Source organism: Cyprinus carpio, chromosome A2 (assembly GCF_018340385.1).
Source record: "Cyprinus carpio isolate SPL01 chromosome A2, ASM1834038v1, whole genome shotgun sequence".
In the NCBI taxonomy this organism is placed as follows: domain Eukaryota; kingdom Metazoa; phylum Chordata; class Actinopteri; order Cypriniformes; family Cyprinidae; genus Cyprinus; species Cyprinus carpio.
In genome coordinates this window covers 3,860,546-3,875,734 of record NC_056573.1, presented here as the reverse complement: position 1 = coordinate 3,875,734, position 15,189 = coordinate 3,860,546, and the positions used below count along the sequence as shown (strand labels likewise).

At 34.7% G+C, this 15,189-nt stretch overlaps 1 protein-coding gene across 1 annotated transcript; it reads right to left on the bottom strand.

The window, feature by feature from the left end:
* Positions 1–1,563: 1,563 nt before the first annotated feature.
* LOC109104814 (translation initiation factor eIF-2B subunit epsilon-like) lies at positions 1,564–13,725 on the bottom strand. The gene is made up of 16 exons (XM_042769617.1): positions 13,279–13,725; positions 11,729–11,853; positions 11,462–11,647; positions 10,134–10,311; positions 9,349–9,429; positions 9,194–9,271; positions 8,807–9,119; positions 7,818–7,963; positions 6,203–6,347; positions 5,765–5,866; positions 3,795–3,902; positions 3,592–3,682; positions 2,968–3,091; positions 2,220–2,345; positions 2,032–2,142; positions 1,564–1,762 (listed from the first exon to the last, which is right to left on the bottom strand). Exons 1-16 carry the CDS (start codon positions 13,411–13,413, stop codon positions 1,703–1,705), a joined length of 2,109 nt encoding a protein of 702 aa, XP_042625551.1. The 5' UTR covers positions 13,414–13,725; the 3' UTR covers positions 1,564–1,702.
* Positions 13,726–15,189: the final 1,464 nt, after the last annotated feature.

Below are 15,189 nucleotides of genomic sequence, written 5' to 3'. Positions count from 1 at the left end.
GTCACCTACATCTCGGATGCCCTGGGGGTAAGCAGATAAACATCAAACTTTCATTTTTGGGTGAACTATCCCTTTAAGGTGATTTTATGAAACTTTTATGATGACATTCAAAATCATGGTTTTGCCAATAAAAATATTTTTCAAGCTTTGTACACTAAGTGATCCAATCTTTATATCTGCATTTCTTTACATATGAATCCAAATTAATCTCAGCTCCCTTCTGCCTGAACGATTCACGATATTAAAAGCCATTCATAACTCCTGGGTGTTCGTGTTGACTTCAATCATTGTAATTCTGTTTTGGACTTTGTCATCAAGTTTCACAAAGAGTGATATTTCAGACGGTGATAACCAAGTATCCTATATAAATTTATTACCAAAAGGGTCTGTATGCTATTTTGAAAAATTTATTTTCCTTATCTATAAAATTAAAGCCAATCGGGTCCAATGTTGTTTGTTCTTTAAAATATCATTTTTGTGTGCCGTAGGAGAAATTCAAACTTGGAACATAATGGTAAATTGAAGGTGCTGTATGTACTTTTTTTTTTGAAAGCATAAAAATATTTGCTTGCACATATTTAGGGAACATGCTGAGTTTACATGCTTGTTTCTCAAAGAAAAAAAAAAAAAAAAAAAAAAAAAAAAAAACCTAAATAAATAATTACAGCCAGTCATTCCATTTTGGAATATGCATTCCATGTTGGAATGTCTGTTTTTGTTTTGGTCCGTGTGATTCTGCCCACTCCAAATTAACCCAACAGTATTTCATCAACACCCGGGGTGGCAAGCTGCACAATTAATGGAGTTTCTTACGGGATTACAATTATGAAATCGCTCAAAGTGGCAACTGAAGTCCACTTATGTTATCCTGCGTTTCTTTCTACGGGTAATCTTAAGGGTTTTTCATTGTTTTAAGTTTACTTTTAAAATAACATTAATACCCATCGCATATAATAACATGCATATCAACCAATCCAATATATAGTTGACATCTGAAGCTTAATACTATAGAAAACCAATAAAAGATTTTTTTTTTTTTTTTTTTTTTTCGTTTTCAACTTTTCATCTAATGTTTTACTGGTGTAAACATCAGTGTAAATTGTGATAATCGTATTATGGACAATAATGTTTTTTGTCATAATCGTGCATCCCTACCAGGTTGCCAGTTGGCAGAAAACACAGCATACTGCAGCCATGGAAGCCAGCAAACAACTGGGTCAGAAATCACAGGTTCGTCCATCTAAAAAGCTCTGTGACCGGAGGAATATTAAAGCATGGATAAATCCACTCATTAGTTTACAGTGTACCGCTCGTCGCCTTCCATTGTAAATTGCACTTGTTCCTGTTGCACGTCCTCAATCAGGCAACCCGCGTGAGCGTTGCATCTGAGGAGAATTAACTCTGTCCAATAGTTTGAATTTGGACTGCAGTCACCGTTTCAACCGCTTGCTGTCAATATTACATATTGCACATTTAAGTAAATTTTCATTTTTGGTTTGAACAATGCTTTTCAGCGAGCAATACAACCTTACAGAAACCAAGAAAGAAAAAACTGAATAATTATCTATTTCCACACTTTTATATGTTGCCATTTGTCAGGACCATCAAACCATGAGGAATCAAACATTCGTGTTTTTTCTGGTTTGTAAAGTGTATAAATGACCGTCCAAAGTATGCTAGTCACACGCGTGATGGTTGATGTTCATTCATCTCCTTCTGAAGACTCCTCAGCCTCCTGTAGCCATTTAATGAACTTCAAGAGCTGTGGACAGACAGGATATAAGAACTCCAAGTTAACATAGTCAACATACACACACACCACACACACTTCCCAGAAAACTTCCTACAAAAAAACTCCCCGAAACACTTTAAGCACTGTGTGATTTTGATGATTCACACTGCTTTCATTCACACACATCAATGGCAGCCCCTTAAAGACAGCTTGCAATTAGACAGCAATGTCCTGAATTAAAAAAAATGGAGTGTAAATGTAGCTACAGGCTTCATTAGACATCATTTAAACCTTCGTACCCCTTGATTCCTGCGGAGCTGTTGGCTCTTGTCTGTGGTGGAGCCCTGATTGAACCAGTGCATGATGCCTTCCTCCTCCAAGATCTCCAGCTGGTACATACTCATCAGCACCTGAAGTGGACAGACATCACGCACAATCAGCAACAGAACGTGTGTTTTGGTTCACTGCAGAAAAAGAGACGGCTCACTTTGACCAAAGCTGCCCAATGAGTTTCACATTCAAGGAAAACCTCCTCCATGGAAGCAAGACAGTCCAGCTGGTCTTGAGGTCTCTTCACATAGTTCTTAAAGACTGGTGCCCACTTCTTCAACAACTGTGAGGAGAAATACAGGGACTGTTCAAAGGTATCTTCAGCTGTAGGCAAATAGTCAAGTCCGACTTATACATATCCACAGAGCTTCAAATAGCAGAATCGATAAGTTTCAGAGTATGAGATCGGTTAACAGGGGCTTAAGGTAATTCAGGTGAAGCATCCGACTTATACATATCCACGGATTACAGTTTTCTGAAAGGCCATGTATGAGATCGGTTAACAGGGGCTTAAGGTAAAAACACCACCAAAATGATTTAAAAACTAAAAGTATTTATTGTTGCTGGTACCTATTGACTTTCACAATAGGGAAAAAACCTATAGTAGTCAATGGGGACCAGCAACCGTTTGGTCAGTTTGGTTACCAACATTCTTCAAAATATATTATTTTACGCTCAGCAGAAGAAAGAAATTCATAAAGGTTTGAAACAACACTCACAAGGTTAAGTGAATGATGACATAATTAAAATTTTTGGTGAACTATCCCTTTAAGAGGTTTACTCAAAACATTGTTTTCAGTTACGAGATTTAACAAAATAAACATGCTTCTAAAAGCTATAATTCCGATTTTTTTTAGGAGTTTTTTTTTGCTTTACTCCTGCACATATGGAGCAGTCATACTCACAGGCAGCAGGTGTGATGAATACTGAGCTGTGCTTATCTGAGCCCCCTGCTGCTGGAAAGGAAACTCAAGCACAACTCGCATCAAGATCTGCATAACCTCCTTCAGAGAAATGTTGTAGGCGTATCTGAGAAGAGACGATGACATTTACTTTATCACACAAGTAGTATGACTTGTGAAGCCATAAACATTTTGTTTGACGGATAGAAAAAGCCTCCATTTACTTAAAGTCTTTCCCTCAAACTCTCAAATCTCATTCTCAGTTATTCAGGATCAAATCAGCACACTGATGCATAGCAAAAGTAATGTCGCAGTTGCAGCGCGCTTCAGAAACCCTCCACCTTCCCCAGCTCCACCTGTATAGATCTGCTATGGGTAATTTCATGTATGTTATATATGGAGGCTATTTCATGTTTTATATGTGCAGCAGCAGTATTTCTTTCATGCTCATAGCAGCATGTCTGTGGATGTTTTGGCAGTTGTAAGTCTCTGTACTTGCTCAACAACAGCGTAGCAGGTTTATTCCTCCAATATCAAACACATTAACACTGCCATGTATATCACCATGCCAAACTCTCCGAGAGTTGTTAAGACAGAACTGGAACCATGCATGTCATTTTAACTTACTTGAGTGAGTTGATCTCAAGAACCAGATTGTCACAACTTATGTTCTCATCCAGCCCTCTCTGTAACGTACCGTGAACCTCATTCTGAAACACTGAGGGGAAAGAAAAGTTAGAATAAACCTGGGAGATCTAAGTAATATTAGAAAGGGTAAATTGAGCCCTGCTAAATATTTATATCAGATGTATGGATGCAACACTTCTCACCTTTGACATCATCCAGTTCAGGTGATGCCGGGTGGCTTCCCAGGTCATGTGACCCCTCACTGACCTCACTTTCACTGTCACTCTCTGGGTCAGCACTCAATGCTAGGCCTGGAAACATAATATCAACATTAATGCCTGTTTATTTAACTTTTATTGCATTAAAAAAAAAAGCCTGTATACACCTTTCGCATTCCTGGGTTAGTTTTGAAACATGAGCTTATAAAACAATCATAACTAGGGTTGGGAATCGTTAGACATTTTCCGGTTCCGGTTCCGCCTAACGGTTCCGGTTCCGATTCCGGTTCCATTAAAATCATTAAACAACTATTAAAAAAATAGTGGTAAGGAAAAATGCACAATACTCAAATACTCAATGCTTAATACTGTTTATTACTTACTGTCAACTTAATTTGTCAAAATTCAACATATATATTACAGTATACAAATTTTCTGGTTCCGGTTCCATTTAAATAAACTATTATTATGTTTTTTTTTTTTTTTTACTATTTTACCTTCATTGAATGTAGTGTTGCTGCAAGGTAGTAAGTAATTTTGAGTAATGCTAGTCCATCAATCAGCATGTGCTTCAAAGTTGTTGTTTTTTACACTATCAATAACATTTTGCTTTTAAAGCAGGAATAAGCTGGTTGGCCAAATAGTCCCTTGAGGGCTAAGACACTTGTTCATTTCCCTAAATTAATGAAATATAAACTGTTATACTTATAACCATGTATACACACACTCCATAAAGCCCATATTTTACAAATAATAATGCAGTCAGGAGATGCTGTGATGCAGTGAGTGTTTTCCACATTTTTAAACATTTAAAATGCATGAAAATAAATATTTTCTATCACTAAATATATCACTCTTGAAATGAGCTGTACACTAAATAATCTAACCCTCATACTTACATAACATTAGCAGTCTATTTATTTAGTGCTCCAAGTTGAAGTCAGTATGTGTATTAATGACAATATGGGACAAATATAATGTAATTTTGTGGCGGCAGTTGCTGCACGCTGCCGGTACATGTACAGTCAGACAAAACCATGTGCACAGTTATCAAAGGCGCGAGTGCAGTACAGTCGTAGGAAACATGTATTCAGCAGTTAAAGACATGACGCGGCACGCGTGTCTGTGATAAAATGTGCTCAGTAATTAAAGAGGCAGGGCGGCATTTCTGTTATTTGGTTTGTGACATCCCTTACGGGAAACGCCGAATCGTCAGAACACCAGTGCAAGGCTGCTCACAGCGCTTGGTCACGTGTCGCACCACAACCGTTTTTGGAACCGAAACTTAGAAATTGCTCACGGTTCAGTTTCCTTTAAAAAATCAGAACCGGTTCTGAATAAGAACCGGTTCTTGGTTCCCAACCCTAATCATAACGTCATATTTTCCGGCTTAAACCATATTGTATCTGATCAGTAGCTTCTTAAATGTGCAAAAATTTCTAAGTCAATAATGCTACTATGTTTTACTAAATTTTTACACAAATTACGTGAAATTATGTGGAATTTCAAAGTTACAGCAAAACCACTTATGCAAGATTTTTTCAGTATTCATGAGAATTTATTTCAACTTATCTTTATATGAATTTTCTAAGAACATATAAACTTATAATTAACACCACTGGAATGAAGGAAATGTAATTAAATTCCTTTGAACTAAAAATCATGCTGCTCAAAAACCTACAGATACTCTTTCTAACAAAACCACGTCAAAACAACAAAAGTTACTCTGTAAAGTTTTCAAACAAAATACATTAATTTTACTTGCATAAACTTTGACTTTCAGCCTGAATCTGCAATGCTTCATCAGTAAGTGGAGGTAGAGTGAGATTTGAATTTCTCTTTATGCATGCATATTCAAATCTAAATTGAATGTGAAAAGCAGGAAAAAAAGCCAGAGTTCACTAGATCAAAACTAAGTCTAACTTGAATATAATATTTTATGGCAGACATCTCACCCCAAATGCATTCAGCGAGCTCATCTTCCTCCGTGTCATCAAGACTGCTGGACTTCCATCTGTATCCTTTACCCTCTGAACCAACCTCTGCTGGGTTAAACACTGACAAAACAAAAAAAAGAGCAGAAATTACACTTTGCCATTGTGAACAGCATCCAAAATGTTGAATTTTTCAATGGCAATAAAGTTCCTTGTCATCTTTTTTTCTGCCAGAAATATGTCCTTATTGCCCATTTTACTGTTATTACTATAATAAAAACATGTAACATGACAAGAACACATTTAAATAATGTTACCAAATATAATCCCATCAGATGTTCAACATCTACGAGCCACAAATTATGATGTCAGTGTGAACGGCAGAGTCACAGTTTATAGCACTGTATAGAACTTGTACTATATTAAGTCCATATGTAAGAAAATAAGAGGAGCAAGAACCTTTCTGTTTGGTTTTGTCTTTACTGTAGCCAACATCATTGTCATCGCTCAGGAACTCATCCTCATCTTCATCGTCCTCTTCATCTGGATGGTGCATGGACAGAACTGTGCCTTCCGGAAGAGTAATATCTGGACCCACCACAACCTGCATTTCAACATTTGATTAGAAAACAAGAAAAATAAACTAGTATCTCATTATGCCTCTATTCTGATCATCAACAATTTTGAGATTCAAATCACCATTTCATGTCATCACTTTCAGGTCTTAAATATATATTTAAAAAATACATTATTTCTAATGCAACAGTTTAGTTGAGAGCTGCACGAATCTGGAGAAACTGAGAATCACGTTTTTAAAATAGAGATCACAATTCTGATTAGTCAACTACACAAAATAATAATTTACTAGAGGTTCTGACAAAACGTTAATTGTTAAAAAAAAAATCAGTTTCAAAAAAGGATTCAATGATTCACTCGTAAAGAATACACCACTTCCTCACTAAATAAATAAATAAATAATCATTTTTTAATAAATAACCTCAATAAATAATAAACAGTCTCTCACAAATCTCCACTTCACTTGTTCCTTACTAAATGAACTAGCGTTTTTAAAAGAATCTCTTGATTGAATGATTCAATGACTCAAAAACTTCACTTGCTTCAAAACTGGATGAATCAGCGTTTTTAAATGAATCTCTTGAATGAATGATTCAATGACTCACTCATAAAGACTTCACTTGTTCCTTACTGAATGAATTAACATTGTTAAAAGAATCTCTTGATTGAATGATTCAATGAGATTCAATGACCACTTGCCTCATTACTGTATGAATCAGCGTTTTTTAATGAATCTCTTGAATAAATGATTCAATGACTCACTCATATAGACTTCACTTGTTCCTTACTGAATGAATTAACATTTTTAAAAGAATCTCTTGATTGAATGATTCAATGACTCAAAAACTTCACTTGCTTCATTACTGGATGAATCAGCGTTTTTTTAATGAATCTCTTGAATAAATGATTCAATGACTCACTCAAACACTTCACTTGCTTCAAAACTGGATGAATCAGCGTTTTTAAATGAATCTCTTGAATACATGATTCAAGGACTCAAAAACTTCACTTGCTTCAAAACTGAATGAATCATTTTTAAAAGAATCTCTTGATTGAATGATTCAATGACTCAAAAACTTCACTTGCTTCATTACTGGATGAATCAGCGTTTTATAATGAATCTCTTGAATGAATGATTCAATGACTCACTCAAACACTTCACTTGCTTCCTAACTAGATGAATCAGTGATTTTGAACAAATCTCTTAAATGAACAACTGAATGAATCACTCATAAAGACTTCACTTGCTTCATTACTGGACGAATCTGTTTTTGAACAAATCTCTTGAAAGAAAGATTCAAATACATTTTTTAACAGTCACTTGTCCCCACCTACTGGCATAATGATGTAATTGATCAATATTTATCTGAAGCGTTTAGGAATAAAATCAGGTGGGTGTTTGACTCAAGATCATTTAAAAATGAATCATGCAACTCTAGTTCAGACAGCAAATAAAAAACGGTTATCTTAAATTCGAGGCTGTGTTGTGGTGTCTTACATTGTAGGCGAGCACACACTGCTCACTCAGAACAACTCCGTGTTTCACCTCCACATTATCACAGATCACCGACTGCTTGACCTTCACATTGTCGGCTATGTGGACTCTGTTCCATATGTAAGCTCTATCCAGAGTCACATTGTCTCCTAAGCAGACAAAACAGCAGTTAGCAGGATGTCAATCAAATAGATTTTCCACACGCTCACATAGTATTTTTTTTAAAAAATGCCAACATTTAAAGAATGATAACTGAGCTGAGTTTTAGAAAACATGATTGTGTGTCTACACTTGCAAAACAGCACAAAAATAAACAGGAGAGAAGGGCTGGGCGTTATGGCTAAAAACATCACAATAGTTGTTTTTTTTCTATCATACAATATCAATATTTATCATGCCGTTCATTTACCCCAAATGGGGAAAGAAATGCTTTCCACATGTTTGATAGACCTTGAGAAAGAATGTAAACGTAACTTTTTTGTTCATAATTAAACTCCAGAACAACCTTTTAATTTAGGGCCCCATGAAATCCATTTATATTTTTCCCTTCATTCTGTATTTTTGCATTTTAATTCGTCTGGATTCTGTGTTTTATGTTTCAAAACAAATCACAAATCGCATCTAATCAATTAATAGACCTTTAACAATATAATTAATCTTTTAAAATCTAATCAAATGAAAAAATGCATTTACAACAGAACACTATATTTGTTTTTTTTTTTTATGTCAAATAAGACGCTGCACATAATAACTACATAAATTAACACATGGAAGAAAAACGTCTTAGTTGTATGATATTATTGTTACTTTAAAAAATACATTATATTTTATTATGCAATATTTCTATCATTTCTGTCACAAGTTAAACTGAACTCTTATTTTGGCGGTTTGTCATGAAGATCTTTCCGTTTCAGTGTGTATTTATTTTTTTTATTGCAATCTCAATATGATATTGTTTATCACCTAAATCAGTTAGTGTAATTATACTGTACCGATGACACAGTTTGCACCGATCACAGTGTTAGATATGGTGCAGTTTGCTCCGATCACTGTATTTCGGCCAATAAGCACGTTCTCCTCCATCTGGCTGCCGTGACCCAGACTGACCCCCGGCTCTCGGTACACATTATGCCGAGAGTGAGTACAGCTCTGGCCTTCCTGGTCTGCAAAGTTAGCCTCGGGTGTGATGGGATAGATCCAGCGGCGGATCGTGTCTGAAGAGACGGTGTCGTACATGAGGAGGTTCGACACACGAGCCCCATATCCATCTCTAGTGACATGCATATGGATCTGGTTTCCCAGGATCTAGTGAAAAAACCCTGTGTCAGATAACATACGAATTCATAAATGAGCAAGTCACTCGATTCTGTGTCTCATACCTCTTCATTCACTAGAAGCCCACGGACAAAGTCATTTTTTGTCTGGTAGTCAAAGTTGTCTGTGAAGAGCTCAGCAACCTACAATAAACAAGATTCGGTTTGATCAAGCAGTGTGTTTATGGTTTAAACAAACTGTAAATCTAATGAACACTCACCTGCGGAGAACAGATGCTAATATGACAATCCAGAAGATCAAACCGAATTTCAAACTCATCACTTCCACTATGGAAAATATTCTGTGTGGGAAAGAACAATTATAAATCACTAAATGCTATGATTTTTATTTGCTTTGTCGAGCAGACTGGGAAAGCATCTAAACATTATGGTCTTATCTGTTTCACTCATGACTGCAATACAAAACATTAGATTATTAATAAGCTTCATTGATCGTTAATAATCACCGTTGAGAATGAGTATTACAAGACCAAAAGTCCTCATGTAGCATTATTTATAGGGATGCTCCGCTCAGGATTTTTTTTAGACATTAATACTTTTATTTAGCAAAGATGCATTACTTTTTTATAAAGTGACTGTAAAACCGTTTAAACTGTTCAGTTGTTCTTTTTTTTTGACTTCTTGAACATTGTGTTCATCAACGAACTTGTGGTTTATACAAAAATATGAAGCAAGATAACTGCTTTCAACATTGATAATAATCAGAAATGTTTCTCGAGCAGCGAATCAGCATATTAAAATGATTTCTGATGGATCGTGTGACAAGACTGGAGAAATGATGCTGAAAATACAGATTTGACCACAGCAATAAATATTATAAAAGAGTTATTTTAAATAGTAAACTAATTTACAGTATTTTTACTGTATTTTTGATTAAATAAATGCAGCCTTGTTGAGCAGAAGAGACTTTTGATGATGTTTTTGCATCATTGGTATGAGACTGGTTTATGAAACTGGCAAACCGAAGCACCTCTAAACATCTCACCATAGGGAAGTGAAGTTTCTTCAAGGCCTGTGCTCTCTGGTAATGAAGAATGCGCTTGCTCTTGCCGTCCATAGCTACTATGATGTCATCGTCTTCACATCGAGTCTTGTGACCGGGAGGAGACTCTTTGAAGATCATTGTCATCACGGAGACGTTCTTATCCATACTGCGCCGCTGTCTTTCAGGAAAGTAAAATGGTTTTAATTATATAAATTATATTATGGGACTTATATATATTATATATATATATATATATATATATATATATATATAATATATATATATTATATTATATATATATATATATATATATACATATACATATATTATACCATAAATATTATATATATAGATATATATAATATATATAACATATTATATTACCATTTTTAATGTTTTTGAAAGAAGTTTCTTCTGCTCATCAAGCCTGCATTTATTTGATCAAAAATACAGAAAAAAAATGTAATATTGTGATATATTATTACAATTTAAAAATAATTGTTTTTAAATTTATTATACTTTAAATTATCATTTATTTCTGAGATGCAAAGCTGAATTTTTAGGATCATTATCACATGATCCTTTAGAAATCATTCTAATATGATGATATATATCAAAGTTGGAAACAGTTCTGCTGCTTAATATTTTTTCAGAACATGTGATACTTTTTTAGGATACTTTGATGAATAAAAAGTAAAAAAAAAGGTAAAAAAAATAAAAAAAGAAGCTATGTTTTTAAAATATAAATATTTTGTAATAACAATATACACTACTGGTCAGTAATTTGGGGGTCCAGTAATTTTTTTTTTTTCTTTCTTTTTTAAATAAAATCAATACTTTTATTCAGCAAGGATGTGTTAAATTGATAAAAAAGTGATAGTAAAGAAAATATATTATTAGAATATATATTATTAGAATTTTTTTTTTTTATTTTGAATAAATGCAGTTCTTTTTAACCTTTTATTCATCAAATAATTAGACAGCAGAACTGTTTCCAACACTCATAATAAATCAGAATATTAGAATGATATCTAAATGATCATGTGATAGACTGGATGTTACATGTGACACTGAAGGCTGGATTAATGATGCTGAAAATTCAGCTTTGCAACACAGGAATAAATTATTTTTTAAAAGTATATTCAAATAGAAAACTATTATTTTAAGTTGTAATAATATTTCACAATATTACAGTATTTTCTGTATTTTTAATCAAAAAAATGCAGCCTTGGAGAGCAGATGAGACTCCTTTCAAAAACATTAAAAATAGTAATGTTTCCAAACTTTTGGTCTGTACTGTGTATATATATATATATATAGGCACTCACTTGTGCTCCTGTAAAGCCTGGGAGACATCGATGTTGGACACCACGTCCCCATACACCAGCAGAAAGTCCGAGCGGACGAGAGCTTTGGCGTCCACATCCCTCAACACATCCCCGAGGGACCGGTACAGGTCAGAGGTGATGACGTGCACCACATTTGGAGACGTGGGGCGACACCATTTGGACTTCCTGTGAAATAAGATGACAAATGCTGAGTGATCAGAGTCACGGTCATTCAACAGCGTCATTGAAAACATCACAGCGTCTCACTGTAAGTGTTCCTTTATTTTGCTGGCCATCCAGCAGCAGAAGACAAACGTCTCTTGCACTCCGGTAGAGGTCAGGAACTCTAACGTGTAGTCAATCATGGACACATTAGCCAGAGGCAGAAGAGCCTGATGGGAAAAACAAAGTGTGAAAAGTTACTCTATAAATAGTCTGGAACTCTGAATTAAACCGGTAACATGATACAGTTCTTTTTTGCATCTTCTTGCGCTTGAATGACAAATACAAACAAATTATGTCAAAAACACCCATCCTGGCCGTGTATAAATCAATCAAGAGGGCTTGTCTGTCATTAATGTTAATAAAAATAGCAAAAGACAAAGAGAAAATCTCCTACTGCTCTCGACTGAATAGCTTTTAAAAGCATTACTCTATATTTAATTTATACCGTGAGAACTATGTTGTGTTATTTATATCTGATTATTCAATTTCTGTACCTTAATACTACTGTTAGAGCTACCTGAAAAACTGAACCACTGTTTATTTCTTTGCTGTATTGTTTTTTTTGTGCTATTGCTTGTAATTTCTTTCTTATTACTTTCTTAATGTCTTCAGTTATGTCTGAACTCTGTATTAGTTATGCTAGTAGTTTTTGCTGTGGTATCGAAATGGGTCAAAATGACAACCATAACTTTTTATTAGGGGTCGACCGATATGTTTTTCAGGGCCGATGCCGATACGATTATTATACATGAAGTATCCGATATATTTGTCTGGTGTGAAATTAAAAATTTATTTTAAAATTTAGATAACAAGGGCTCTGACAAAAACTCTCTTTAAATGCTTTTAAATTATTTTATCGGCAAATCGATACCGATCACCCATAAAAATTCTTAATATCGGTGCCGATAATCGACCAGATTGATAATCGCTCAAGCCCTATTTTCTATTCTATTTTATTCATTTATTTAATCGTGGCAAGGTTAGTGAAAATGTTGGAAGCACAAGTATTTTTTTTCTTTTTTAAAATTATTTTTAATTTTCTAAGCAGATGCACTTCCCAACAAAATCATAGACTCTAGAATGATTAATTATAAAAAAAAAAAAAAAAAAAAAAAAACTGGAAAAGATGGTAATACTATGGTACTTTATTATATACCATGTTACCCGATTACTATAGTCACCTAGTATGGTATATAAATGTTAAGAGCACTATACTATGTGAAAAAGTCACTTTTCCCAAAGAGCATCGTATATGGAGTTGTTATGCACAATAACAATGAATTTCTTGTTAATAACATCCTTATTCAGCTAAAATTGTATATAACGTTACACAAATTAAAGTACTTTAAGTGACACCTAGGTTGTCACAATGAGTTTCTTTCTTATACAACAGCGTTGTTACAGTGATGAAAAATAAAAATGCATTACATTTTAGCATATTGATCTAAAAAAAAAAAAAAAAAAAGCCTTGATCTCTACTGTATTGCTGTTACAAAATAGAGAAATAAACAAAACGTGCAGCCGCAGCACTGTGTCCGGAACACACGGCGCTCCTCTGTTGTGTCCAGAGGTGTTCGGGTCACTTCACTCACCCGAGGCTGGTCTTTAGTGATGGGGAAGAACCTGCGGTTGAAGCTGTCTGCCACAAGCACAGCCTGCAGCGGCTTCTCCTCTTCGTCTTTATCCGCCTTTCGAGGGCAACTCTGTCTCCCGGCTTTGCCTGCCATGTTACTCAGCGGGCTCGCGTGAAACTGGGTGTAGTTAGTTGTCTCTAATTAGGATGTTTTAATGTTTCTAACATGAATTCTCCAGGTTTAACTCTTAATCGCGTAATGTCAGTTTAATGTCAATTACAGCTGGTCAGTGTCAATGCTCAGTTATAAACTGTTGCTGCCAGGTCAGGCGCTGACACGTGACACACGTTACTTTTCTCAGACCAATCACAAGTTGCGGGTTCGCACTGTTGCCAGGTCCGGGCTACTTTAACACCGTTGCCGCGGGTTGAAGCGACCGCAATAACGTGATATTTATCCCCTGTGATTCGAGTTTTATGAGGAGAACACCGCCCAAAACACGTGTATTTTAATTTTACCCCCCATATAAACGCGATTGGGTTAGTTTTGAGCAGCAATTGGGAAGGTTTTATTGTGAAAACCTGGCAACCCGAGTCTGCTGCGCCTCAAGGCAGTCACGTGTGAGCCGCATTCGGGCTTCTTCGGATCTTATCGCGGTTGGCGAACAAACGTGTGGTGCATTTCCGCCACCTACTGAGAAGGAGCGTGGAACAGCAACTAAAAGCACAGGAACACCATAAAAAAACTCACATAAACAATTATTTTAATCAGATTTGTTGCTTTTAAGTAGTCTATTATAGCCTTAAAACTACATTGGTATTAACAATTTATTTAGCACAGACCAGTCTGACGTTTTTGGCCCAGCTCAGTTCCAGTTTTACACATACTGTGCTTTATATGACAGCTACAGATAGTTTCCAAGCAGAAATAAACTGGAAGTCAACAGTGTTGCTAAATTCATCAGTTATGGAATGATTTGAAGCAGCTTTACAGAAGAGCATTGCCATTATTGAGCTCAAATGAGATAAATGTTGATTCAACAGTCCTGAATCACCACATTTATGATACCCTTACACCTGATTTATATTAGCATATAGTGATGAGGAAGAACATTTATACTTTAAAAGGCATTGCTGATGCACCAGTGCAGTAAAGAGCTGCACCAACATTCGCTCATCCCTACTATATATATATATATATATATATATATACAGTACAGGTCAAAAGTTTGGAAACATTACTATTTTTAAATGTTTTTGAAAGAAGGTCTCTTCTGCTCATCAAGCCTGCATTTATTTGATCAAAAATACAGAAAAAAACAGTAATATTGTGAAATATTATTACAACTAAAATACATAGTTTTCTATTTGAATATACTTTAAAAAAATAATTTATTCCTGTGATGCAAAGCTGAATTTTCAGCATCATTACTCCAGCCTTCAGTGTCACAGTAACATCCAGTCTATCACATGATCATTAGAAATCATTCTAATATTTGATTTATTATGAGGTTGGAAAACAGTTCTGCTGTCTAATATATTTGATGAATAAAAGGTTAAAAAGAACTACATTTATTCAAAATAAAAAAAATTCTAATAATATTTATTCTAATAATATATTTTCTTTACTATCACTTTTTATCAATTTAACACATCCTTGCTGAATAAAAGTATTGATTTTATTTTAAAAAAAAAAGAAAGAAAAAATATTACTGACAGTAGTGTATATTGTTATTACAAAATATTTATATGTTAAAAAACATAGCTTCTTTTTTTTTTACTTTTTTATTCATCAAAGTATCCTAAAAAAGTATCACATGTTCTGAAAAAATATTAAGCAGCAGAACTGTTTCCAACTTTGATACTGAATCATCATATTAGAATGATTTCTAAAGGATCATGTGATAATGATCCTTAAGAATTCAGCTTT